Here is a 27465-nt window from a genome sequence, read left to right as displayed (position 1 = left end):
TCCTGCGATAGCCTCCCAAATACACTGCTGGCACCCAATCCTTGTCTCAGCATCTGCTGGTTGCGCTTTTGAAGTGACAATCGTCTCCACACAAGTGCTTCACTCCACATTGCCCTGCCCTTCCCAGTTTCTGTCCTCAGGTCACATAGGCAGAGTTCATCACTCCCATTTGTTTTCTTTTTAAACTGATCTCTGTTTATTTTGAGAAGAAAGAACTAGGGATCAGGGAGCACCTCCTTTTCCATGCTTTTTATTCAAAGACTTCACTTTCAACAGTGCATGCAGACACATCTGTCAGTGACACTTTATGATAACTAGTGCTATTTGTTTACTTTGTTTGTGAGACAGACCATACTTTGTAGCCCAGGTGGATCTGGTGCTCACTATGTAGCTACAGTGGACCTCAAGCTCATAGGAATCCTCCTGCCTCCTCCTCCCTGCTTCTGGGATTACTGGTATGAGCCACCATACCTGACATTAATATTGTAACTGGAGCCCCAATAAGCTATGCTAAGCCAGCCATCCCAATTTGCCAATTAAAGAGATGAAAAATGGTGAAAAGCAAAGAAAGGAGATTCAGTCAATGTGACACATTGGGAAGAAGACTATATAAAGAGGTCTAGTGACCCCAAAATCAATATGGGAGTGTTGATGTGAGCTTTAAGTTGAAAGAGGGAGAACTGGGTGATTAACCCATCTTGGCCAAGGTGTGATTTAGTTGACCATTGTTATGTTATGGTTCTTTAAGGTGACTCAAAGAGATCCTTGATGCCAAGGAAAGCAATTCTACTACTTCAGAGTACAGCCTCACCCTCATAGACCATCTGGGGAATGGTCTGACCTGTAAGCACTATTTTCATGGAACCTATGATGACTGCAAAAACTATGACTCCCATCTTCACACCTTCAGCCTTGAAGGAGAAAGGAATAGGTTAGACATTGCCAGCTCTTAGATAGACACTCATTGAGTGACTAGTATGCCCATGACAATTCAGCAGGAGTCCCACCCAAAGTAGAGGAGGCAGGCTATGTGAGGCAGACATGCCAGGCCATCATGCTGCTTTCAGGTATTTTGTAGCCCAAGTGAAGAGGCAATCCCCTTTAGCCAAGGCAGTTTTCTTCACATAAATATATAAACTACCTAATTATTTCTGTAGAACTGTGTAAAGACATTAATAGGCAGAAATACTCGATCTACTTATTCATGGAGAATATATATATAAATGACTTCTAGTTGTAGGAGTGACTACATGAGTCACAAAGGCAAGGTCTCTCCCCTAATAAAAATTTGAAAAGCCATTAACCAGAACATAAGAATCCAAGTAGCGGGCTGGAGGGATGGCTTAGCAGTTAAGGCATATGTCTGCAAAGCCAAAGGATCCAGGTTCAATTCCCAAGGACCTATGTTAGCCAGATACACAAGGGAGCACATGTATCTGGAGTTCGTTTACAGTGACTGGAGGCCCTGGTGTGCCTATTCTTTTTCTCTCTTTCTCCCTCCCTCTCTCTCTCTCTCTGTCTCTTTCTTTCTCTGTCAAATAAATAAATAAAAATAAAATATTTTTTAAAAAAAGAATCCAAGTAGAAGGGTCTAGCCCAACTTCAAGCTGTGAATGCAAAAGCCCATACATCAGCACCATGCCTTAACTTGAACACAGCATGCCAGGCAATCCAACCCTAAAAACTTTGATCCACAAGTCCTCATAGTTTGATGGGAGATCAAGTTCAATTATAATTGACACTTGGCATTTGGTAAATTACAGTGTCTAAACTAGAATAAATCTCAGGGTCATATTTATGCCTTATTATTTGGAATACAATGGGAACTTGGTTTGAAATGTAGTGATAATAGGCCTTGCCCAGTTCAAGTACTTAAGAAGGGCTCATAAATCGGAGGAACTTCAGCTGTCTTTGTCTTCCTTCCTTAAGGATGTAAGATGACCCAAATCATTGGAATTTTTGTTTTTTAGCATGAAAATTATTTAAAAGTTCTTAGTTAATACACATACTTAGTTTTAGTTAAGCCTCCTCACGTCCTTCTCTGCCCCATCTCCCTGTCCTGCTTTCAGCCTCCCACCCACAATGTTCACCTTGACTTTCATATGGCTGGAAATGCGCTACCTCCCTGCTCTTCCTCCTTGACTTGTTCCCCCTCAGGGTCTCTTTTCTAGTTTCCTGGCATTTGTTCACTCCCCCACAATAATGAACATATACAAATGTTTTAAACTAGCATCTGCATATGAGAGAGAAATGCAGCATTTGTGTTTCTGAACCTGGATTAACTTACTTAATATAATATTTTCCAGGTCCACTCATTTCCCAAAAATAATTAATTTTCTTTATAACTAACTAGAATTCTATTGTGTATATGTGTCATGTTTTCCTTCACTGATTGACATGTAGGCTGATTCCCTTTCCTTGCTTAAAAGTGTAGCAGTAAACACTGATGAACAAATGTCTCTGTAGTAAGGTATAGAGTCAGGTGGGTATATGCCCAGGAGTGATATAGGTAGGTCATTTAGCTTTCTGAGAAACCTTCACACTGATTTTACAGTATCTTCCCCAATTTGTACTCACATCAACAGTGAATAAAGGTTGCTTTTCTTCCATATCCTGACCAGCATTTGTTGCCCTTCCTTTTGTTAATGATAGATGTTCTGCCTGGGATGAAATGGAATCTGAAAGTAGTATTAACTTGTATGTCCATGATAGCAAAGTATGCTGAATACTTGTGTATATATGAAAAGTATTTCAACTTCAATAACATTTACTGTCTTTAGAAAAGCTATTTCATTCAAAATTGGACTTTTAATAGTATTTATTTGTCATTTGTGTTTCTTCCTTTAAGAACTGCTTAGTTCTTTAGCCCATTTTTTTTTAAATCTTTGTGTAAAATATTTTGTTTATTTATCTGAGAAAGAGAGAAAAGAGAATGGGTGTGTCAGGGCCTCCAGCCACTGCAAGTGAACTCCAGACTCATGCACCACCTTGCATCTGGCTTATGTGGGTATTGGCAAATTGAACCTGGGTCCTAAGGATTTGCAGGCAGGTGACTTAACTGCTAAGCCATCTCTCCAGCCCCATTTTTAAAAACTTTTTATTGACAACTGTCATTCATATGCATAATGTACCCTGATCAAAATCCCCTCCCACCACCTTCCTTTATCTACCCTCCCCTGTCATTACACACTGAACCCCTTATTCTTTCCAACTATTCTCTCTTCTATTTTGATTCATCTTTTTTCAAACTCCTACTACTCAGGTCTTGTGTAGGCAGTGTCAGACACTGGAAGGTCATGAGTTCCATGGTCACTTTGTGTCTGGAAGAATGTATTGCAAAGCATTTCTCACTTCCTTTGGCTCTAGCATTCTTTCTGCCACCTTTTCCACAATACTCCCTGAAACTTGGAGGATGTGATAAAGATGTCTCACTTAGTGATTAACCCTCCACTCTCTCTTCTCAGAACTTTGGTAAGTTTTTGCGTCTCCCTAGAAGTCACTGCCATCTGAAAAGAGAAGCTTCTCTAACCCAAAGTAAAAGTAACACTAACATGTGGGCATAAACATAAGCATTTAGAGGGCAGTTTATGGATATTTTATATTCATTTAACCAAACAATCACAGTAGCTTCTCCCCTAAGGCCTTCCCAGCCATAAGCTTTTAATTAGGTCTTCACAGCCCATTTTTTGACTGGACTATTTTTTGATATTCTTTAGAGTTTTTTTGGGGGGGTTGTTTTTATTTTTAGTTCTTTGTATATTTTAGATAGTAATCCTCTGTTAGATGCATAGCTGGCAAAGGTTTTCTCCTCAGTCTCTCTTTACTTGGTGAATTGTTTCCTTTACTGTACAGAAGCTTTGTGATTTCATGAGGTCCTATTTGCTGATTGTTGACCCTATTTCCTGGGCATGCAGAGTCCTGTTCAGAAAGTTCTTACCCATTCCTATATATCTTGAAGAGTTTTCCATAATGTTTAATAGTTTCAGACCTCAAGTTAAGACCTTCGATCCATTTGGAGTTGATATCCATGCAGGATGAGAGATAAGGATCTAGTTTCATCAACACCATTTGTTAAAGAGGCTGACTTTTCTTTTTTTTAAATTTTTTTTTGTTCATTTTTTATTTATTTATTTATTTGAGAGTGACAGAGAGAGAGAGAGAGAGGCAAATAGACAGAGAGAGAGAGAACGGGTGCTCCAGGGCCTCCAGCCAATGCAAACGAACTCCAGACGCGTGCGCCCCCTTGTGCATCTGGCTAACGTGGGTCCTGGGGAATCGAGCCTCGAACCGGGGTCCTCAGGCTTCACAGGCAAGCGCTTAACCACTAAGCCATCTCTCCAGCCCAGAGGCTGACTTTTCTTTAATGAGGTGCTTTTTTCTTTTCTTTTCCTTTCTTTTTTTTTTTGCATTTTTTGTCAAAAATCATGTAGCTATAGCAGTATGGGTTAATGCCAGGATCTTCTGTTCAGTTTCACTGGTCTACCTGACTGTTTTAACACCAGTACCATTCTGGTTTTGTTACTAGGGTTCCATAACACAGTTTGAAATCAAGTGTGATGTTACCTCTTGCCATTTATTTATTTATTTATTTTTCCCTGGATTGTTTTGCCTATCTCTGGTCTTTTGTGAGTTTAAATGAACTTTGATTTTTTTTTTCTATTTCTGTCAAGAATGGCATTGGAGTTTTGGTATGGATGACATTGAATCTATAAGCTGCTTTTGATACGATAGCTTTTTCACTGCATTAATTCCCCGAATCCATGAACATATGAGAGTTTTCCATCTTCTAATATTTTAATTTTTTTGTTGTTTTTTTTTTTTTTTTGTTTTGGTTTTTCGAGGTAGGGTCTCACTCTGGCTCATGCTGAACTGGAATTCACTATGTAGTCTCAGGGTGGCCTCGAACTCCTACCTCTGCCTCCCAAGTGCTGGGATTAAAGGTGTGCGCCACCACGCCCAGGTTTTTAATTTTTTTTCTTGGGTGTTTAAACCTTCCGTTATAGAAGTCATTTGCTTCCTTAGATTTATTCCTAAGTATTTTTTCCTTGACACAATTGTGAATGGAGTTGCTTCCCTGATTTCTTCTTCAGTTTGTTTGTCAGTAGTGTATAGAAAAGTTACATTCTTGTGTATGTTTCTTTGTAACCTTCCACTTTGCCAAAAACGTTTATTTGTTCTAGGGGTTTCCTGATGATGTCTTTAATGTCTCTTCTGTATAAAATCATATCATCTGCTAATAAGAATATTTTGAACTTTTCCTTTGCTAGTTATATTCTTTTTATTTGTTTCTCTTGCCTAATTGCTCAATCTAGAACTTCCAGAAATATACTAAATAAAGATGGAGAATGTGCACACCTATACTAGTCTCTAGAAGAACAGAAACAACACAGTAAGTGTGTACTAACATTAGGTTAGCTTACAGGATGTGGACTGGGAAGGCAGCAATAGCACCAGAGAGTAGCAAGGGCATCCAGGCAAAAAGCCCTGTGTTCTCTTGGAGTTTCTTTATAAATAGTCCACCATGGGAAGAGCCACCCAGTTGAGTGAAAGAGTTCTCTCCCTCCATCAATCCTTCGTGGAAACAACCTCACAGACATGCCAAGGAAATGTGTTTCTTACCTTATTCCTAATCTGATCAAGTTGGCATGGAAATAACATTCACAGCACCCTTGTCTTATTCCTGATTTCAATGCTAATACTTTGAATTTTTCTCCCTTTACCCTATTGTTGGCCATAGGTTTATTGTTGGCTATAGGTTATTATTGCCTTTATTATGCTGATATGTATGCCATGCATTTCCAGTTTCTTCAGGACTTTTATTATGATGCCATGCTAGATTTAGTCAAAAACCTTTTCTGCATCACTTGGGATGATAACATGATTTCTATCCTTAAGTTTATGCTTCGTGTATCTTGGAACATCCCTGTTTCTCTAGAATAAAGCCTGTCTTGATCATGATGGATGATCTTTTTGATGTCTCTTGCATTTTGTTTGCAAATACATTATTCAGAATTTTTGCATCTATGTTTATCAGGAAGATTGGCATGTAATTTTCTTTTGCTGTGTCTTCATCTGGTTTTGGTATCAGTATAATGTTGGATCCATAATAGGAGTTTGATAGTGTTCCTTCCTTTTCTATTTTATAAAATAGTTTGAGAAGCAATTATGTTAGCCCTTCGTCTCTTATTGGTTTAATTTGGGGAGGTCATATGCATCTATAAGTTGATCCATTTCTTTCAGATTTTCCCATTTAGTGGGCTATATACTTTTAAGTATATCCTCACAATTTCTGAGTCTCAATCACAGTACTCAGTGTCTATTGCATAATGCCTCCCTCTTCACCTCTAATTTTATCAATTTGAGATCTCTCTCTCTCTCTCTCTCTCTCTCTCTCTCTTTGATTAATTTAGATAAGGGTTTGTTGGTTTTATAAATCCTTTCAAAGAACCAACTCACTATTTTATTTATTCTTTATATCCCCTTTATAGTTTTCATGTCATTAATTTCTACCCTGGACATAATTATTTCTCTCCACCTCTTGATATCAGGCTTGGATTTTTTTTCCTGATATTTAATATGAATTATTAAGCTATTCATTTGAAATCTCTCAAATCTTAATATAGGTGCTTAGAGCTATGAATTTTCCTCTTAAGATTGTTGTCATTGTATCATCCCAGGTTGTGTTTTTTCATTTTCATTTGTTTCTAGAAATCTCTTGACTGTTTCAATGACCTATTCAATAGGAAATAGTGTATTGTTTAATCGCCATAAGCTTTTAGGTGTTCTGTAGGTTTTCTTTGTATTGATTTCTAGTTGAATTGCATTTGAACAAATACAAGAAATAATTTCAGTTTTCCTATATTTATTGTTGCTTGCTACTCAAGATTTGCTGAGTGCTGAGAAGTGACAGTTAAGTGCTCAGTACCAAATAAAACATGACTATCACATCCACCAAGGCTCTGAAGAACAGTGGCAGAAAGTATGTAAGAGCCAGAGGATGAGGAGTGCTTTGGAATACTGCTTTCTGCACATGTGGTGGTTGTTGCATTTATAATCTCACATCAGCTGTTATTACCTGCACAATAATTGAACCATGAACTTGACATCACTGATGATGGAGGAAGGAAAGTGTATCAAAATAGAAGAGGGACTAGTCGGAAAAGGGAAGGGGTTCAGCGGAAAATGGATAGAGAAGGAGGGACAAAGTGGGAAGAGGTTATAATCAAAATGCATCCTGTACATGTATAAAAATTATCAATAAAAGTACTTTTTAAAAACCTAACCCCAGTGGCGATAGCTGCGGAGGAACAGAACATCTGGGTGTGAGCTGGTGAGGCTGAGCCGCGATGTACCAGATCAAAGGGCTCACTCCGAAGCTGGACCCGGAGGAGATGAAACGCAAGATGCCTGAGGACGCGCTCTCCTCCCTACGGAACTTCCTCATCTACGTGGCCCTGCTGCAAGCCACTCCATTTATCTTGAAGAAATTGGACGGCATATGAAGATGGGCAGTTGCATGAAAATACGTGACATGAGGAACGTGGCTACAGTTTCTACCCTATCCTTAATGAATTGGCCCAGAAAGGTGTTAAGAACTGCTTGAATGGACAAAAACTTCTACTTGCAAGAACAAGTAGGGCTGTGGTAACTGGCCTTCATAGCTAAAATATAAGTAATTTGGGAAGTACAAAAAGATGTTGGGTGCCCTTATTCCTGTGATATTTGACCTCTGTGAGTGTTGATATAACTGTAAATAATGTCTGACTCCAATTTCCAGCCAGTGTGACTTTAAGGGGATTGTGTCTGGAGCAGTATTGTCTCCGCAGTCGCTTCTGTCTACATTTGACTTCAGTGCAGAGTGTATGTGTGAAGATGAGTTTTATGGAAGTCAGAACACACAATGACTCAGAAGCACAGAACCATTAGTCTATATGTTTAATAAACATACCAATGCAGACAAGAAAAACCTAACCCCAAAAAGAGTTATTTTGTTTCTTAATAAGTGACCTATTTCAGAGAAAGTTCTATGACTTGCTGAGAAAAATGTGTCTTCTTTAGTTCTGGGGTGACATGTTTTATGGATATCTGTTAAGTCCAATTGGTGTACAATATCATTTAATTTAAATGTTTCCCTGTTTATTTGAACTGTCAATTTATGAGAGTGGAATATTGAAGGTACCCATTATCGTTGTGCTAGGGTTAATCTGTGGCTTTGCCTACAATAGTATTTTTAATACAATTAAATATATTGCATTTGATGTGGTGTTTAGAATTATGTCCTCTTGATAGACAGTCCCCTTAATCAGCATGTAGTGACCTTTATATCTTCTGATTGGTTTGGGGTTGACTTTTGTCATATATTAGAACAGTAGAACCTGCCTGTTTCCTACTTCCATTTTCTTTGAGAATGTTTTTCCATATTGTTACCCTAAGATAATATCTGTCTTTTACAATGAGGTGAGTTTCTTAGAAAAAAAAAAAACAGATGGATGGATGGATTCTGTCTTCCCTGTGGCCTCATGAACATGGGTTGACCTTCTCATCAATCCAGAGAATTCTTTAGAGCTAGTGTATTGGTCATAAATTCCTTGAGTCTGTCTCTCTTTCTCCTTCAGTTATGATGGGCAGATTAGCTAGAGATAAAATATAGGTCACTAGTTGCCTTTCAGTCATTGAAATACATCACTCTAAGTCCTCATGGCTTATAATGTTTCTGTTAAGAAATCTGTTATAGCCGGGCGTGGTGGCGCACGCCTTTAATCCCAGTACTCGGGAGGCAGAGGTAGGAGGATCGCCGTGAGTTCAAGGCCACCCTAAGACTCCATAGTGAATTCCAGGTCAGCCTGGGCTAGAGTGAGACCTTACCTCGGAAAAACGAAAAAAAAAAAAAAGAAATCTGTTATTATTCTGATAGACCTGCTTTGATATGAACTTGGTTTTCTTTCGGGCTGCTTTCAGTATATTTTTTCTGTATATTTAAACTTAATTATGATATGATAAAGTGAAATTACTTTCTAATCTTATCTGTTTGGTATTCTAAGTGCTTCCTGTATCTGGATCAGTAACTCCCTAACTTGGGAAATTTTCTGCTAGAATTTCAATGAAAGTATTTTCTATTAGCATTATAAACTTTTATCAAACAACTTTCAGGTATGTTTTTAAAATAATTATTTTATTTATTTATTTACTTATTTTGAGAGAAAAAGAGAGAGAGAATGAGCCTCCAGCCACTGCAAACAAATTCCAGGTATATGTGCCACCTTATGCATCTGGAATACTTGGGTACTGAGGAATTGAGCCTGGGTTATTAAGCTTCACAGGTAAGCACCTTAATTGCTAAGCCATCTCTCTAGCCCATCAGGTACTTTTTAACACAAAACACAGTTCTTAACTCAAATAGTATAAAAGATAGTTTATTCGAGAACGAAATATGAGTATCAATGGCCCAGCAACACAGATTCATGATTCAGTGTGGTAACAGCATTATGAAGTTTTTATAGCAACATAACAAGTAAGTCATAAGTCATGACACTTTTCAAATACACTGGTGGCAACAGCAGGCAGGTATGTTCCAGCAAAGCAGAGAAATCTCTGCTATAGTCCTCAGATGTTATCTGATGACATTCTGAGCTTTTGGGTTGGTAAAAGCTAAAGGGCCTACTTATACATTCCAAAAGGATTTACCTAATAGTCACTAGGATGTTAGGTCAAGTACAAAGGTGGACAATAGATAGTCCAGAATAAATTACTCCTATATGACTCACTTTCTCTTTGGTGTGATAAAATACCTAACCATAGCAACTTAAGGTAGGAAGAGTTTACTTCATCTTACAGTCCCGGGTTACAGTCCATCATGGTGGAGAAGGCACAAGGCAGCAGGAGCTTGATGCAGCTGGCCACATTCAGTCCACAGTGAGGCAGCACAGTGAGGAATGCTGCTGCTCGCCAGCTCTCTCCTTTTCATGCAGCTCAGGAGTTTGGCCCATGGAAGGGTGCCACCCAAAATGAAGGTGGGTACTCCCACTTCAATTAACCTAATCAACATAATCCTGCCCAAGCACTCCCAGAAATTCACCTAGTCTACATAATCCCCCATAGGTGATTCTAGGTCCTGTCAAGTTGACCATTGTATAAACCAACATAGTTCCCAATCTGTAACATTCCATCTCTCCACAATCACAAAAGTACCAGAAGTACTAGTCAGCCAATCAGGCTGGCAGGATGTTTAACACAGGTATGACTATTTCTGGAAACTTCAGTAAGCATTAGAAATCCAATTTATATGATAATTTATATTAATATAATGTATTCAATCAATAAATATTGACTATACACCAGCTGTTGTTCAAAGTCCTGAGGATTCAGCAGTGAACCCATCAGACAAAGAACTGAGAGGCATACCCTAGTGTATGAGCATACAAGAGCTGGAAAGAAGGAAAAGAGCCCCCAGGGCTCTGTAGCATATACCTAAGAATCACCTGAGACATGTATGTAAGCACAGCTTCCTGTCTCTCCCACATTGCTTCTGAGTCTAATTCTGTAGGTCTCCAGGAAAAAAAAAAGGGAATGTTTAAAAACTAATCCAAAGTATTTGAAGTAGGTAAGTCTGAGATCACTGAAGAAAAACTTTTATAGAAGTGTCTGAGGAAATAGTTTGCACAGCCTTTGTGCTTAGGCAATTTCCCTTGTGACTGGCCTTTCTGTTCTGATTCTTGGGTGATTAGCAATAAAAATATATATACTTAGTAGATATACCTGTTGAACTGGAAACTGTGAAGTGCATGAATTTTAAGTTTTTTTTCATTTCTACTTTGCTAGAGACCAGGCACATAAGGAGAGAAATCTGGTTTTTTCTAATCATTTTTCCTAGAAGAGAAAATTAAAAGGTGGGACCACTCCTATTCCTGAAAACTTGGTGGCACCTAAACACGTGGCATGACCAGCCCAGCCCCCTTTCGTAGCTGTCCTTGTGTCCACTGTGGTGTGTGTCCCATGGTACACAATAACTGCTTGTGGGGTGCGGGAAGGGTGAGGAAATGAATGAATGGATTAACTAATTACCCTCTCCTTTCCCTGCTTCCTTGCCTTCTCTGTCAAATGATTCTTCCTCTTCATATTTTCAGCTTCTCTTCTCACTTTCCAGTTCCTATCACAGAAGAAGAAACAGGGGAAATGAAGAGAAAGGCAGCCAACTATTGGCAGCTGCCTCAAATAACCAGAGAATGCTCTTTACCACTTGGCCTTCCATTTTCTAAGTCCCCGATTTGGCTACTTTTCAAGTCAACTCTGAAAAAAAAAAAAAATCTATTAAAATAAAAGCTGGATGTGAAGCAGATTACAAGAATTGTCTGGATCCCAGCATCAGAATTACATAAAATTTGCTCGTCACTCCTTAGTTCCTTTGCAAAACTTTTCGTCTTTCAGATAATTCCCCTTAAAATTTGATGTGATTGGTGAAGCGGACCGGCAACAGCCCAACTGTTTTCTTAGGTGTCACTGCCCTCTGCTGGATAGAATTGGGAGTTTCCCTGAGAATGTAGGTAATTTTCCAGAATCTGGGACACAGGGACTTTTACAGTTACTTCTAGCTAGTCAAATCCAAGGCTAAAACTAAGGGTCATTGAGTTGAGCTTTTAATTTACCTAAGGTTTCAATATCACTTAATACAGCATGTTCTCTGATCCTATAAATTGAAATCTTTGGCCATTGAAGATTTTGTTGTTGTTTTGTTTTGTTCTGTTTTTTTTTTGTTTTTTTTTTTTTTGTTTTTTTTTTTTTTCCGAGGTAGGGTCTCGCTCTAGCTCAGGCTGACCTGGAATTCACTATGTAGTGTCAAGGTGGCCTCCAACTCACAGCAATCCCTGTACCTCTGCCTTCTGAGTTCTTGGATTAAAGGCATGTGCCACCATGCCCAGCTCCATTGAAGATGTTTGTGTTTGTATTTTATTCTTTTATTTTTAGTTAGCATGTAATAATTATACGTATTAATGAGATACAGTGTAACATTTCAGTACATGACATTCTCAGCCTTTGGGTTGGTAAAAGCTAAGGGGTCTGTACATTACAGACCTAACAGTCCCAGGACTTTAGAACAAATACAAAGGTATGCAATGAGTGACTATTTAGAGGGCTAAAATAGTCCAAATCAGTCATCATAATACATTCAGTAACAATCAAATCAGAGTGGTTAGTACACCCATGAATACATTTACCAACACTTTGTGGTAAAATAATATAAAATCCTTTCTTCTACAGAGAAATTGAACTTGCAACTGAGGTGAAAACCCCTCCCTGCTGGCAAGATCCCTTCATGAAAAGTCATTAACAGACTAACCCAGCTGATATGCCAGGTAAGATGTGCTCCCTCCTACAATACTGGCATGACTATTGTGGGGGTAACCAACTACTTTCTATCTATATCGGAGGCCTGCTACAGAGGAGAGAATGTATGGCCAGTACTAAGAACCTCATCAGAAGCTCATGGCTAAGGAGGTAACAGGCCCTAGTGGGGAACCTGCCATTGTTGTTTTGCTTGATGAACATATTGTGCTCTCCAAAGAGCTTTCTAAAGACTCGTGTGTTTTCCCAGGCGGCTGCCGAAGACGGCGGAGGGCGGTCCTGGTGCTGGGCGGCCGAGGCCACCTCCTTGGCCGCTTGGCAGCCGTTGTGGCCAAGCAGGTTCTGCTGGGCCGGAAGGTGGTGGAGGTGCGCTGCGAGGGCACTGACATTTCTGGCCATTTCTACAGAAGCAAGTTAAAGTACCTGGCCTTTCTTCGAAAACGTATGATCGCCAGTCCTCCCCGTGGCCCCTACCATTTCGGGGCCCCTCGCCGCATCTTCTGGCGAGCACGTTGCCCCACAAGACCAAGCGAGGGCAGGCTGCCCTGCAAAGCCTCAAGGTGCTTGATGGGATCCCCCCGCCCTATGACAAGAAAAAGCGGATGGTGGTCCCTGCCGCCCTCAAGGTTGTGAGGCTGAAGCCTACCAGAAAGTTTGCTTCCCTTGGGCGCCTGGCTCATGAGGTTGGCTGGAAGTACCAGGCAGTGACAGCCACCCTGGAGGAGAAGCGGAAGGAGAAAGCCAAGATCCATGACCCGGGAGAAGAAGCAGCTCATGAGGCTAAGGAAACAGGCAGAAAAGAATGTGGAGAAGAAAATTAACAAGTTCACAGAGGTTCTGAAAACCCATGGACTTCTGGTGTGAGCCCAATAAAGACTGTTTATGCCTCATGCCTGCCTGGCCTGCCCTTCCTCCGCCGCCCCAGGATGTGGGATCATTGCTCCTATTAGGAGGTCACTTTGCTCAGTAGTGAGCTTTAAGTAAGGTGGTACCCACCAGTTCCTTGGCCTAACCCTATTTCAGAAATGTGAGTTGAATCCTTATAGGAGGGGCCTGCCCAGTCCAATGCCATGCTCTGCAGCTGTGAGAATGGGGGTCCCATAGTGTTGGAAAATAGCCTAAGTTGCAGGCCCAGTCTCTGGAGGCTCCTCCTCAACTTTGTGTGATGAAAAACTTCCCTACAGGTTCTCATGTACAAATAAATTATTTAAAGAAAAAAAAAAAAGACTCGTGTGGGCGCCCATAGACTAGTGCTGCTCTCAGCTCTCACCAGGGAAGCTTCTTTCTTCAGTGAGTGATAGTGACTGCAGAGACTTGTCACTGCTCCAAGTGCTGAGAATAAGTGGCTTGCTTAGCTCTAATTGTGACATCAATATCACCCATCCAAGACTCAGGGAATATTATGAAGAGTAGGTAGAAAGGCCGGTAAGAGCTGAAAGGTGGGGTAGGATGTAAAACACTGTCTTCTGGGCACGCTAAAGCTGTTGCACTTATGAACTCACAACAACTGTGGCTATCTGCCTAAGACAAAGTTGGCCAGTCAACATTCTTTCATGGATGAGGGAGGCTCATGAGACCCAACCCCTCATGTGGAGCTACTGGCAGTTAGCAAATGCTGGCAATGAGGAGACATTTTCGTCAGTGGCATAGTCATTGGCAATGTGCTCTTGCCCCAGTAAATAACTCTGCACACATGCTTATGCAAACAACTCTAAGTAAAAAAAAAATTAAGTAGAAGGAGGACTAGTTGGGAACTAGTTAGGAAAGGGTTTAATGAGAATTAGAGAGAGAGAGAGAAATGATAGTGGCATGAATGTGATCAATATATATTATATAAATGTATGAAATTATTGATTAATTAATTCTAAAAGTACTTTCTTCTAACTAATTTGAAATATTCATTGAAATGTTATTTGCCCACATCTCCTGTGGTGCAATGAAACACTGGAACTTATTCTTTTTTTTCTTTCTTTTGTTTATTAGTTAGTTTTGTGCTCAGCAAATAGGGTCGATTTGGTACCATTGTTAGGCTCATCCATGTCCTACCCCTCCCCTTGACCCCTCCTTGTTGAGGTTTATGGGCCGTGCATTATAGAGTTAGCCCACAGTTATGGGTAGGATAAATGTCTCTGCATATCATGACCCAACGTGTGGCTCTGACATTCTTTCCATCCCCTCTTCCACAAAATTTCCCTGAGCCATGTTGTGTTCATTTTTGGTCTGCTTCAGTGATGAGGTGTTGGGGGCCTCAGGGTCTCTGGAAATCTGATTTGGTAGGAGTTTATTTTTCTCTGTGTTTATCTCCTTCACCCTTGTGCTGGTACCCAGTTCACCAAGAAAACAGCACCCCTGCCTATTGCACCAATTGTTCTTAGTTTCAGCGAGGCCCTTTTGAGGTATGATGGGGTGGCTCTCTCCTTAGGCCCTATGTCTATCTGAAAAAGAGAAGCAGGGCTGGAGAGATGGCTTGGTGGCTAAGCTCTTGCCTGTGAAGCCTAAGGACCCTGGTTCAAGGCTCAGTTCCCCAGGAACCATGTAAGCCAGATGCACAAGGGGACGCACACTTCTGGAGTTCGCTTGCAGTGGCTGAAAACCCTGGCGCACCCATTCTCTATTTCTCTTTCTCTCTCTCTCTCTCTCTCTCTCTCTCTCTCTCTCTCTCTCTCTCTCATAAATAAATAAAAATGAACAAAAAAAATTAATAAAAAGAGAAGCAGATTCTCCAACGGAGAGTAAAGTTAGCACCCGACAAATGAGATAGCCCTTCCTTTTTTATAGAGAACTTAATAGATGTAGACCCTCTTGTAGCCCATAATTGGTGGTAGCTTGATAATGGAAAGTGGTCTTATGTTTGGATGTGATTATGACTTGTTTCTCAGTTCCAGCTATGGGTCCCTGTACCACTGAGGGGATCGGTTAGCCAAATCAAGAGCAGTTGGTTTCACCATGGCTGTGCACCACTATTGCACTTGTGTGAGCATCATGACAGGTTATTAGCTGCTAAGTAGGTGAGACCATGAGTTGCTTGGACAGATATTGGTTATTTGCCCCCAGTGGCCCATGTAGCACCTTCTGGCACTAGATGTGCTGACTGTCTGGGGACTGACTCTCTTCCAGCTTCTAGTCATGGCATTCCATTTTACATGTCAACCACATATGGTGTCTTCAGCAGTAGGGTCTTACCACTAACTTTTGGTGGATCATCAAGTACTCTAACAGATATCTGTCTTCCTTTTAGGAAAACTTGTAGGTCTCTCTGATCAAAAGCTCATTGTGGATGATAGCCACATTATGGTACTAGAAGTTAAAGGTCAGTGCCCACTAAGAAAAGGAAGAAAAAGATAAGTAATATAAAAGAGTTAGAGAGAAGGAGGGGAGATAGGAGCTGTAGAAGATTAAAGTCAGTCTTCATCATATCCTTTCCAGTGTCTTGTGGCTCAGGTGTTCCCTCTAAGGGCCTGGTGAAGGTTCAGCCATTTGGTCTGTCTTTTAGGATGTAGAATTTTATAGTACCATTGCCATTTGAATCTAGATTTGTGTTTCCCACCCCCTTCCTTGCCCTCCCCTCCCTCCCCACTCATCCTATTATCTAGTCCTAGAGATGCTTACTGGGTATGTGAGGCATCTTGGGTTGATTCAGGTTAGGTGCTGTAGATGAGTGAGACTCTGTGGCGATTTTCTATCTTTGATCGGGTAAGTTCACTGAGAATGATCTGTTCCAGGTTCAACCATTTTTCTTCAGATTTAATTGTGTCATTTTTTCTTACTGCTGTATAGAATTCCATTGTGTAGATATACCACATCTTACTTATCCATTCTTCTACTGATGGACATCAGGATTGATTCTGGCTCTTATCTATTACAAATTGAGCTGCTACAAAAATGGTTGAGCAAATCTCTCTGGCCTGTGGTTTAATGGTTTTATGGTAGATGCCCAGTAAGGGAATAATTGGGTCTGTTGGTATCTCTATAGTCAGCTTTTTCAGGAGTCTCCATATTGCTTTCCAAAGTGGTTGTATCATCTTACATTCCCACCAACAGTGGATGAGGGTTCCTAATTCTCCACATCCTCGCCAGCATTTGTTTTCATTTGATTTTTTGATGTTTGCTATCCTTACTGGGGTAAGGTAGAATCTCATAGTTGTTTTAACTTGCATTTCCCTGATGATTAGGGATGATGAACATTTTCTTAAGTGTGTGGTTGCCATTTGTATATCTTCCTCTGTGAATTGCCTGTCCAGCTCTTTGCCCCATTTTGTGAGTGGGTTGCTTGACTTTTTTTTTTTTTTTTTTTTTGATTTTTCGAGGCAGGGTTTCACTCTAGCCCAGGCTGGCTTGGAATTCACTATGGAGTCTCAGAGTGGCCTCAAACTCACAGCGATCCTCCTACCTCTGCCTCCCACGTGCTGGGATTAAAGGCATGCACCACCATGCCCAGCGTTGATGACTTTTTATTGTTTAGGTTTTTTAGTTCTTTGTAGATACTAGAGATTAGGCCTCTGTCAGTTGCATAATCAGCAAATATTTTCTCCCATTCTGTGGGTAATCTTTTGGCTTTGCTTATTGTATACTTGTCTGTAAAGAAACTCTTCAGCTTCATGTGATCCCATTGGTTGAGTGTCTGTTTAAGATCATGAACTACTGGGGTTTTGTTAAGGAAGTCTTTTTCTATTCCTATATCATGGAAAGTTCTTCCTATATTTTCTTCCAGTAGCAGCCGAATTTCTGGTCTTATATTGAGGTCTTTGATCCATTTGGACTTGAGTGTAGTGCATGGCAAAATGTGTGGATCAAGTTTCAATTTCCTGCATTTGGTTATCCAGTTTGTCCAGCACCATTGGTTGAAGATGCTGTCTTTTGTCCAGCCTATATTGTTAGGGCCTTTGTCAAATATCAAGTAGCTATAGTTGCTTGACCCAAAGTCCAGGTCCTCAAGTCTATTCCATTGGTCTATACTCCTGTTTTTATGCCAGTACCATACTGTTTTTATTACTATGGCTTTGTAATATAGCTTTAGATCAGGTATGGTGATGCCTCCAGAGGTATTTATTTTGCTAAGGATATGCTTAGATATGCAATGCCTTCTACCTTTCCATATGAAATTTGAGATCAATTTTTTTTTTTTGTTTATTTGAGAGTGACAGACACAGAGAGAAATACAGATAGAGGGAGAGAGAGAGAATGGGTGCACCAGGGCTTCCAGCCTCTGCAAACGAACTCCAGACACGTGTGCCCCCTTGTGCATCTGGCTAACATGGGACCTGGAGAACCGAGCCTCGAACCGGGGTCCTTAGGCTTCACGGGCAAGCCCTTAACTGCTAAGCCATCTCTCCAGCCCAAGATCAATTTTTAAATCTCTGTGAAGAACACTGTTGGGATTTTAATTGGAATTGCACTAAATCTGTATATTGCCTTTGGTAGGATTGCCATCATCACAATGTTCATTCTGTAAATCCAGAAGCATGAGAGGTCTTTCCATTTTCTTAAGTCCTCCTCAATTTCTTTTTTGAGTGGTTTTATGTTTTCATTGTATAGATCTTTCACTTCTTTGGTTAACGTTATTCCAAGGTATTTTTTTTGTAGTTGTTGCTATTGAAAATGGGACCATGTCCCTTATTTCTTTCTCTGTACCTTTGTCATTTGCATATAGGAAGGCTACTAATTTTTGTGCATTGATTTTGTATCCTGCTACTTTGCTATAGGAGTTAATCACCTTCAGGAGTTTTGGGATGGAGACTCCTGGGTCTCTTACATACATAATCATGTCATCAGCAAACAGAGCTAACTTAACTTCTTCCTTTCCAAATTGTATCCCTTTTATTTCCTTCTCCTGTCTTATTGCTTGAGCTAGGACTTCCAGTGCTATATTGAAAAGCAGAGGTGAGAGTAAACAACCCTGTCTTGATCCTGATCTTAATGGGAATTCCTCCAGTCTCTCTCCATTAAGTACTATTTGGACCTTAGGAGTTTTGTATATTGCCTTTATTAAGATATGAATCAACCATCCAATTCTCTCCAATGTTTTGATCATGAAGTGTTGTTGCATCTTGTCAAAAGCCTTTTTTGCATCTATCGAGATGATCATGTGGTTTTTGTGTTTCACCTTGTTTATGTGGTGTATTGCATTGACAGATTTCCATATGTTGAACCACCCCTGTGTTCCTGGGACGAATCCCACTTGATCAAGGTGGATAATGCTTTTGTTGTGTTGGATTCAGTTTGCGAGGATTTTGTTCAGGATCTTTGCATCTAAGTTCATGAGGGAAATAGGTCGGTAGTTTTCTTTTCTTGTGGAATCTCTGCCTGGTTTTGGAATTAGGGTGATACTAGCTTCATAGAAGGATGTGGGTAGCTTTCCCTGTTCTCCAATTGTGTGGCCCAGTTTGAGGAAGATTGGTTTGAGTTCTTCTGTGAAGGTTTGGTAGAATTCAGCTGAGAAGCATCTGGTCCTGGACTCTTCTTTTGGGGGAGGTTTTTTATTACTTTTTCAATATCAATGAGTGTGATAGGTTTGTTATGGAGACTAATCTGCTCTGAATTTAGCTTTGATAGATGGTATGAATCCAGGAATTTATCCATCCCCTCCACCTTATCCAGTTTTGTGGAGTAGAGGTTTTTGAAATAAGTCCTAATGATTCTCCCAATTTCACTTATGTCTGTTGTGATCTCTCCTTTTTCATTTTGAATTTTGTGAATTTGAAGCATCTCTTGTTTTTTGCTTGATCAAATGGGCCAGGGGTTTGTCAATCTTGTTTATTTTTTCAATGAACCAGCTCTTTGTTTTGTCAATTGTCTTGTTTTCTTAGTTTACAATTCATTAATTTCTGCTCTGATTTTAATTATTTCTTTCCTTCTGGAGCTTTTTGGGTTGGATTTTTCTTGCTTTTCCAGTGCCTTTAGGTGGATGGTTGGTTATTGATTTGGGATCTCTCTGTCTTTGTTAGGAAGGCATTGAGTGCTATGAATTTTCCCCTGAGGACCACCTTCATTGTGTCCCATAAGTTTTGATATGATGTGTTCTCATCATCATTCATTTCTAGAAATTTTGCAATATTATTTTTTATTTTATCAACTATCCATTTAGTGTTTAAAGGTGTGCTGTTCAGTTTACAGGTGCCATTGGGGTTCTTGGTGGGTCTTTTGTTGTTTAATTTCTAGCAATATTACATTGTGATCTGATATCATACAGGGAATTATGTCAATCTTCCTAAATATGTGGAGGCAGACTTTGTGACCCAGTATATGGTCTATTTTAGAGAATGTTCCATGGGCTGCTAAGAAGAATGTGTAGTCTGTGGATTTGGGATGGAAAGTTCTATAGATGTCCGTTAGGTCTAAGTGATCAATGGTTTTGTTGAGCTCTCTTACTTCCCTGTTGAGTTTCTGTTTGGATGATCTATCTATTAGTGATAATGGTGTATTAAAGTACCCAACTATGGTGGTGTTGGTGGTTATTTTTGTTTTATTGCCAAGTAGGTTTTGTTTTATGAACTGTGGTACCCCTGTGTTTGGTGCATACAGATTTATGATTGTAATATCTTCTTGATGGATTATTCCCTTGATAAGTAGGAAGTGACCTTCTTTGTTTTGATTATTTTTGGTTTGAAGTCTATTTTATCCAATATTAATATAGCTATGCCTGCTTGTTTCTTATTCCCATTTGCTTAGAATATTGTTTTCCATCCTTTCACCCTGAGGAAGTGTCTGTCTTTAGTGGTGAGATAGGTTTTTTGAAGACTACAGATTGAGGGGTCTAATTTGTTAAATAAGTTCTCCATGCCTTTGGTCTGAATTTCTCCTCCTTCTGGTATTCCATTGATCCTGATATTAGGACATTTAAGTGTATCCCACAATTCTCTCATGTTCTGTTCAAAGGAACTTTTGAAGTTACTAAAATTTTTGAACTCTCGAACTGTTTCTTCCATCTTGCCTTCCAGATCAGAGTTTCTAACCTCCACATGGCTGACTCTATTCTTGAGAGCTTCTAGAGAGTTTTGGACTTGTTCAATTAGGTTTGCATTTTCCACTACTTTTCTTTTTTTAATTTTTTTGTTTATTTTTATTTATTTATTTGAGAGTGACAGAGAGAGAAAGAGGAAGATAGACAGAATGGGCGTGCACCCCAGATATGTGTGCCCCCTTGTGCATCTGGCTAACGTGGGTCCTGGAGAATCAAGCCTCGAACCAGGGTCCTTGGGCTTCTCAGGCAAGTGCTTAACCACTATGCAATCTCTCCAGCCCCTACATTTCTATGTATAGTTTCCATCCCTCTGTCAAGTTCCCTTTTCACATTATTCTTTGATTTTCTTGATGATTCTTAGAATTCATACTTTCATTTCTTTATGTCTTCATTTAGCATCACCAGCTTATTTTTGAGGTCCTCTTTTTTTCAGTCTCCTTCATATCTCTTAACTGTCTTTGAATTCCTTCCATTTTCTTATCTTTTAGGTATAGACTAGTGATGGCAGCATTCACACAATTATCGGTCCTTTGTTGCTTTTCTGAAAGTTCAACCAGTAGCTTGGTCAGAGTTGCATGGCTCATAGCTTCATTTTGGTGTTCTGATCCTAATGATTCTTCTATGTTTTGATTAGGGATGTTCATTGTAAGACTAGGTGATCTAACTGGATTTTTTTGCATTTGATTTTTCATGTTATTTCTTTTGTGCTATGGTCTTCCCATCACAGTTATGGGCACATAGGTGGGTGGACCAGCCTGGGCTCAAGCACAGTGGAATGCTAAAGCAGCTGGAGGCTATTGCCAAGCAGTCTGGTCTTTTGCTCTCACTTGCAAAAGCCACCTGAGCTCCTGCCTAGCAGGTGCGCCAACGTTGCCTGAGCTCTCACCCAGTAATGCACCAAAGCTGCCTGGGCTCCTGCGAGGAGGGACACTGAGGCACCAAGTATCAAAGTGGCCTAAACTCCAGCACAGTGGAACACTGGGACCCAGAAGCAGTCTGAGCTCCCCTGCAACAGGACAATGGCGGTTGCCCAGCATGGCAGACAGGAAGAGGCTGGCACCTGAGCTGACACAGTCGGGCAGAGACAGCCTGAGCTCACATGGGCAGCTGAAGTGGGCCTGGGCTCACGTGTGAATGTGCGGTGGCCAGAGCAGTAAGTGAGCAAATGAGCTGAGCAGGCTAAGCTTGCACAGCAGGGATCAGCACAGCGGCATGAGGGTGGCAGGCAAATGGGTCAAAAGAGCCTGAGCTCCAATGGGCCAGCAGATGGAGCCTGCCCAAGGTCACTCATGTGCAGGGGTAGCAGGGCGATCACCCCTGTGCAGTGAGTAAGGGGAACTATGTTGGTCTGGGACTCTTTTCCTACAGTAAGTGTGGAAGTATCCTGAAGCTGGGACTGTGGATACAGCAGCTGCTTATGGGGTGGGGGGACTGGTGGGCTACCTGCATGGGAGGGAATCAGCAATTCCCTGTATTTTCCCCTCTGTACCTTCCCACTGGAAATCTATTGGAGATTGCTCTGCCCTAAAAGACCCAGTTTACCCTTAATGTCTTGCCTTTCTTTAGCAGGGATGTGCAGTGCAGTTAGGCAGTCTCCATCTTGGCCGGAAGTCCCGAGGAAAGCTTATATAATTGTGCCTTTGTATCCATTCACCAGTGTTGCAGTCAGGAGGTTCTCATTGCTGGTAGAAATCACCCATACAAGAGCAACTTCTGGGAAAATGAAGTTTATTTTGGCTTACAGGCTCAAGGGGCAGCTCCATGATGGCAGGGAAAATGATGGCATGAGCAGAGGGTGGACATCACCCCCTGGCCAAGATAAGGTGGAAAATAGCAACAGGAGAGTGTGCCAAACACTGGCATGGGGAAACTGCCTATAACACCCATAAGCCCGCCCCCAACAATACACTCTCTAGGAGGCATTAGTTCCCAAGTCTCCATCAGCTGGGAACCTAGCATTCAGAACACCTAAGTTTATTGGGAACACCTGAGTCAAACTACCACAACTAGTATCTGACTATCTCACTTTCCCCAGCCTCAAGTCATCCCTGTTACCATTTTATAACACTTGTACATTTCACATAAAATAATCACCAATCCTGCCGGGCGTAGTGGCACATGCCTTTAATCCCAGCACTCGGAATCGCCATGAGTTCAAGGCCACCATGAGACAACATAGTGAATTCCAGGTCAGCCTGGGCTAAAGTGAAATCCTACCTCAAAAATAACAATAATATTAATAATAATAACCAATTCTACCAAAGAGTTAAATGTCAATTATATAAAAGGTACTTGACCAAGATCCTAACAAAATAATAAAGATAAGCAAGATGCTCTTCCTCCTTGGATCACCAGTTTAGAAAATTGGCAAGTATTTAAGAAGTAACTATGCAAATAATAATTTAAAATTATAAAGTCTAGATCATTGTTAAGAGAACAGCTAAATAGAATTCCAAGCAAAAGGGCTAGAGAAGTGGCTTAGTGATTAAGGTGCTTGCCTAAGAACCCATGTTTGACTCCCCAGATCCCACATAAGCCAGACATACAAGGTGATGCATGTGCAAGTTTGTGCATGTGCACAAGGTGGCATACACATCAAGGTTCAATTGTAGAGGCTGGAGGCCCTGGCATGCCAATTCTCTCTCTCATAAAAAAAAGAAGAAGAAGAAAGAAAGAAAAAGAAGTCCAAGCGAGAAAGTTTAAACTTTGTTTGGAGGCTTGCTAATCCCTTCACAAGAGGTAGCAAGACATCACCTACACCTTGATTAAACATTAAGAGATATAATTAGGCAGAAGGGAGAAGAGAGAAATTTAAAACACTTCAGTGAGGCAGGCACATGTGCGAGTGTGTGTGTGTGTGTGTGTGTGTAGAGCTGTTCTAGTCTGTCTGCAACATAGGCATGTATAGAAGAAAGAGACATAGGGCAGTGAGGCAGACCCAAGGATTCCACCAAGGAGTTCTGTGCCTGGCAGAATGATCTGTACTCAAGTATTTTCTACTGGAAGGAAGAAGATCCTTGAGCACAGAAACACAATGATGCACAGACCCTCATTCCCTCCAAAACCATTGTCTCATGCTGTTGGTAGCTGCCTGGCCAATAGGAATATCTTATCCAAGCTGTGGCCACTTCTAGGGTTGTTGCCTGCAGCAGGCAAGGAAGCACTAACAGTATAGATGGAGGCACCTCCTGGTGGCCACCCAGCTACCATACAGAGTCGTGGAGAAAATCGCTCAACATAATTCTGGGTTGGGACATCATAGTATGTGGCAGACCAGCACCACAGTTCCACCCTTGTTGATGAGGCTGGCACCACACTGCCATAGGTTTACTATGGGGAAGGACCTGGTGTCTGCATGCACATTCATCCCAGAAACCTCTGGCTACAACAACCCTAGCAGGAATGTCCTTGGAAGACCTTCATGTAACTGCCTACATTAAGTCATGCCTCAGAAAGTCCCATTCCTTTGTCAGTGACACCCACAACAATATTGTTTCAATTAGCAAATAATTTGGAAGTTATTAGAATTATCTGATGTGTTATAAGCATCAGAATTTGCATCACTTGTCTTTCAGCATCAAGTGCAACTTCACCCACTGCCACTATGCTGGAAGGCTGTCGATGCAGAGAATCATAAGTGGTCAACAACTGAAAATAAGTGCTTGGTCCTAAACAAGACACCCACATCATCCTCTCTGGGGCATAGTAATCATGTACAGGATGAGACAGAAAGAATGTAAGAGCTGGAGGATGGAGAGGAGAGCTGTGGAACTCTGGCATTGGGCATGGCAAGGCCATTTCACTCATGAACTCATACCAGCTGTAGTGATCCTCACATGATAGAGCCAGTCATTATTCTGTTATCAGTAGGGGAGGGCCTCAGGGGGCCACTCCCCCTTCTGAATGAGCTAATAATAATAAATGTTACTGGGGAGGGTGAGTCATTCTCTTCTGAGGTATCCCTAGTAACCGCTGAGAAGAATGAGTACAGTGAGACTGAGGGAGATAAGGGAGGGTAATGTGGGGGGGAGTAAAGAGCAATGGAGGAAGGCACGTAACATCAACCTCTGGACTCCATGTGTATATGCGCACACATGTACACACACCCAAGCACATCCCTGAGCCCATGCACATGTAAGAGTGCATACACATATGTGTGCATGCACACACACACATACACGTGAACAGATTTGCATTTACTACAGTGTAGTGACCAGATGGGAGAAGGATGACCTGGAGTTGAGGAGAGAGGACGCTTGATGTGCTGAACACATGAAAGTGATGCTGTCCAAATCTAAAATAGAAATAATGACAAAAGGAGTTAGAAGTGTTTTAAACATTATTGGGGACACTGAATGATAAATGGTGTTATGAATTGAATATTCTGGTCTTCTACATAACCCTAAACCCTATTATACTTGGAGATAGTCTCTGATGAAGTAATTAAGGTTAAATAAGGTCATAAAGGTGGAGCCCTGAAACAGCAGGATGAGGGTACTCGTATGAAGAAGCACCAGGGACTGAGCAAACAGCTAAGCAATAAGGCTGACACGCTTGCAGGCCTGAGTCCAGGCCACCTCTGTGCTCACATAAGGCTGAACACAAAGCAGTGCATGTATCTGTGAGCCCAACATGTCTACAGCAATAGCAGACAGAGCTGAGAAAATTCAGAAGCTCTGGGGCCAGCTACACTGGCACACACAGCAGCAAAACAAGACAAACTCTGTCTCGAGGTAGAAGTAGAGGACTAACATCACAACTTTTATAAAAAAATGAAAACTTTTTTTAAAAAATAAAGAACAACAGAAAACTAGACAGATGTTGTGGTGCATGCCTATAATACCCGAACTTGGGAGGCTGAGGTAGGCAAATCACAGTGAGTTCAAGGCCAGCCTGAGGCAAAGAGTTCACTATGTCAAAAACAGAAATTTGTAATTCTTTTTTTATTATTTTATTTCTTTATTTGAGAGAGAGGAAGAGGCAGAAAGAGAGAGAAAATGGGCACACCAGGGCCTCCAGTTACTGCAAATGAACTCCAGAAGCATGTGCCCTCTTGTGCATCTGGCTTATATGGGTCCTGGGGAATCAAACCAGGGTCCTTAGGCTTTGCAGGCAAATGCCTTAACTGCTAAGCCATTTCCCCAGCCCTAATTCTTTAATTTTAATGAAAATACTCTGGTGTGGTGGCACACACCTTTAATCAAGCACTCAGGAGGCAAAGGTAGGTGGATCACTGTGAGTTCAAGGCCACCCTGAGTCTGCATAGTGAGTTACAGGTCAGCCTGGACTAGAGTGAGACCCTACCTCAAAAAGTTAAAAAAAAAAATACTCTGATATTTCATCCCAATCAATGGTATCAAAATAATTTTCACCAATTGAACAACAAAAACAAGTTTGGATAATCAATAGACAATATTTGATAGCCTCTGAATGTATGTAGCTCAACATTGACTAACACATGGTATTTAGTCCCACAGAATGAAGGATCTTGAGAATAATTGGTTGAGAGACTTATGAGGGGCTCATTGTTTTGGAAGATAAGTTCTCTATGCTTCGTTTTATTTATCAACTTTTCAAGCTTTGGGGAGAGTGATTATTATTTTGTACTCAAAGTAGAAAGAAGTAGAGAGACAGAGATGTGGAAACTGAAGGACAGGTCAGATCATGTCCAACTTGACTGTTTCATATTATATTATATAACTAGAAACTATTATGCTAAGAAACATAGTTAAATAATTTTGTTAATACAAATAGCCTAACACCATAATTTTAACTCATGCTTAAATTTTTTATTGAAAAATGATTAATTTTTGTGTCCTAATACATGGTCTATTTTAGAGAATGTTCTATGTGCTGCTGAAAAGAATGTGTATTCTGCAGCACTTGGATGAAATGTCCTGTATATATCTGTTAAGGTCCATTTGTTCTATGACTTCATTTAATCCAGATGCCTCTCTGCTTATTTTTTGCCAGGATGACCTATCAATTGATGAGAGTGGGGTGTTGAAGTCACCCATTACAACTGTGTTTGGTGTTATCTGCAACCTTAATTCTAGAAAAATGACTGATTTTTAAAGGTACCAAGGGGAAGCAATGTGACAAAAAAGAAATCACCAATAGGATATATCTGAAATAAGCCTATATAGGAAAATATTCCATGCCAATAAATCTACCTCTATAAACAATGTTTTTAAAAGTTGCATAAATTCCATGGAAATGTACCACATAATTCATTTAAATAATTCCCAGTTGTTGGAAGTTTTTTGATTTGTTTTCAGGTTTCATTTTTATAAGCAATCCAATGGATAAATCATTCTGTGGCAAACTCTCCAAAGAGGTTCTTGATAGTAAAGTATTAGCCTTTTTTTTTTTTTTTTTTTTTTTTTTTTTTTTTTTTTTACTGATGGCGAGTTCCTAATTCTTAGAATTCTCATGTGAACATTTTCTCCCTCCCTCTCTCTCTCTCTCTCCCTCTCTCTCTCTCTCTCTCTCTCTCTCTCTCTCTCTCTCTCTCTCTCTCTCTTTGGTCAAGAATGGCTACAAGAGGAAGGCTAAATAAAAATACATGGATTATGGTAGATTTCTATACAGTCTACACAAACACAGAAGCACACAGACTTTAATGTTGATTCAAATGAATGCAGTTCTTGCTCCAGAATAATTGCCTGACATTATATTAAGTACTTCATGAAGACACAGTCAAGAAAAATTCCATTATTTTGTCATCACGGCTTGGATTGGAAATCCTTCCTTTTGGGGAGAAGGTAAAATATCTCCCCATAGGCTCGTGTATTTGAATGCTTGGTTCCCAGCTGGCGGCAGTGTTTGGAAAAGTGGTGGAAGCTTTAGGAGGTGGAGCCTTGTTGTGCGAAATGCAACATTGGGAGTGGGCCTTGAGGTTATAGCCCAGGTCCATTTACTTGTCTCTCTCTTGTTTCCTCACTGCCAATGTGATGATGTAACAAGCTGGCACCCATTCCTACCACTATGCCATTCCTGCCCCAAAACTTTCCTTTGAAACTATAAACTGAATTAAGCCCCTTTCCTTCCATAAGAAGTTTCTGGTCAGCTATTTGTTCACAGCAAGGAGAAAGGAACTGATCTACCTTCTGAAGGCCTCAATGCCTATAGAATGGAGCTTAAGTAAGTTTGTCTGAGGGAGGGCT

The 27465-nt window shown here is 40.7% G+C and overlaps 1 protein-coding gene and 1 pseudogene across 1 annotated transcript; both read left to right on the top strand.

The window, feature by feature from the left end:
* Positions 1-7346: 7346 nt before the first annotated feature.
* Positions 7347-7502, top strand: LOC123459395 (mitochondrial import receptor subunit TOM5 homolog). Its single transcript, XM_045145939.1, has one exon. It carries the CDS (start codon positions 7347-7349, stop codon positions 7500-7502), a length of 156 nt encoding a protein of 51 aa, XP_045001874.1.
* A 4978-nt stretch (positions 7503-12480) lies between these two features.
* On the top strand, positions 12481-13229 carry LOC101609926 (annotated as a pseudogene).
* Positions 13230-27465: the final 14236 nt, after the last annotated feature.

The sequence above is a fragment of the Jaculus jaculus genome, chromosome 1 (assembly GCF_020740685.1).
Source record: "Jaculus jaculus isolate mJacJac1 chromosome 1, mJacJac1.mat.Y.cur, whole genome shotgun sequence".
NCBI classification, from domain to species: domain Eukaryota; kingdom Metazoa; phylum Chordata; class Mammalia; order Rodentia; family Dipodidae; genus Jaculus; species Jaculus jaculus.
This window is presented reverse-complemented; position numbering and strand designations above follow the sequence as displayed.

Bases quoted from the DNA above. Each gene is read 5' to 3' on its own strand.
- LOC123459395 (XM_045145939.1), top strand. From the start codon at position 7,347: ATGTACCAGATCAAAGGGCTCACTCCGAAGCTGGACCCGGAGGAGATG.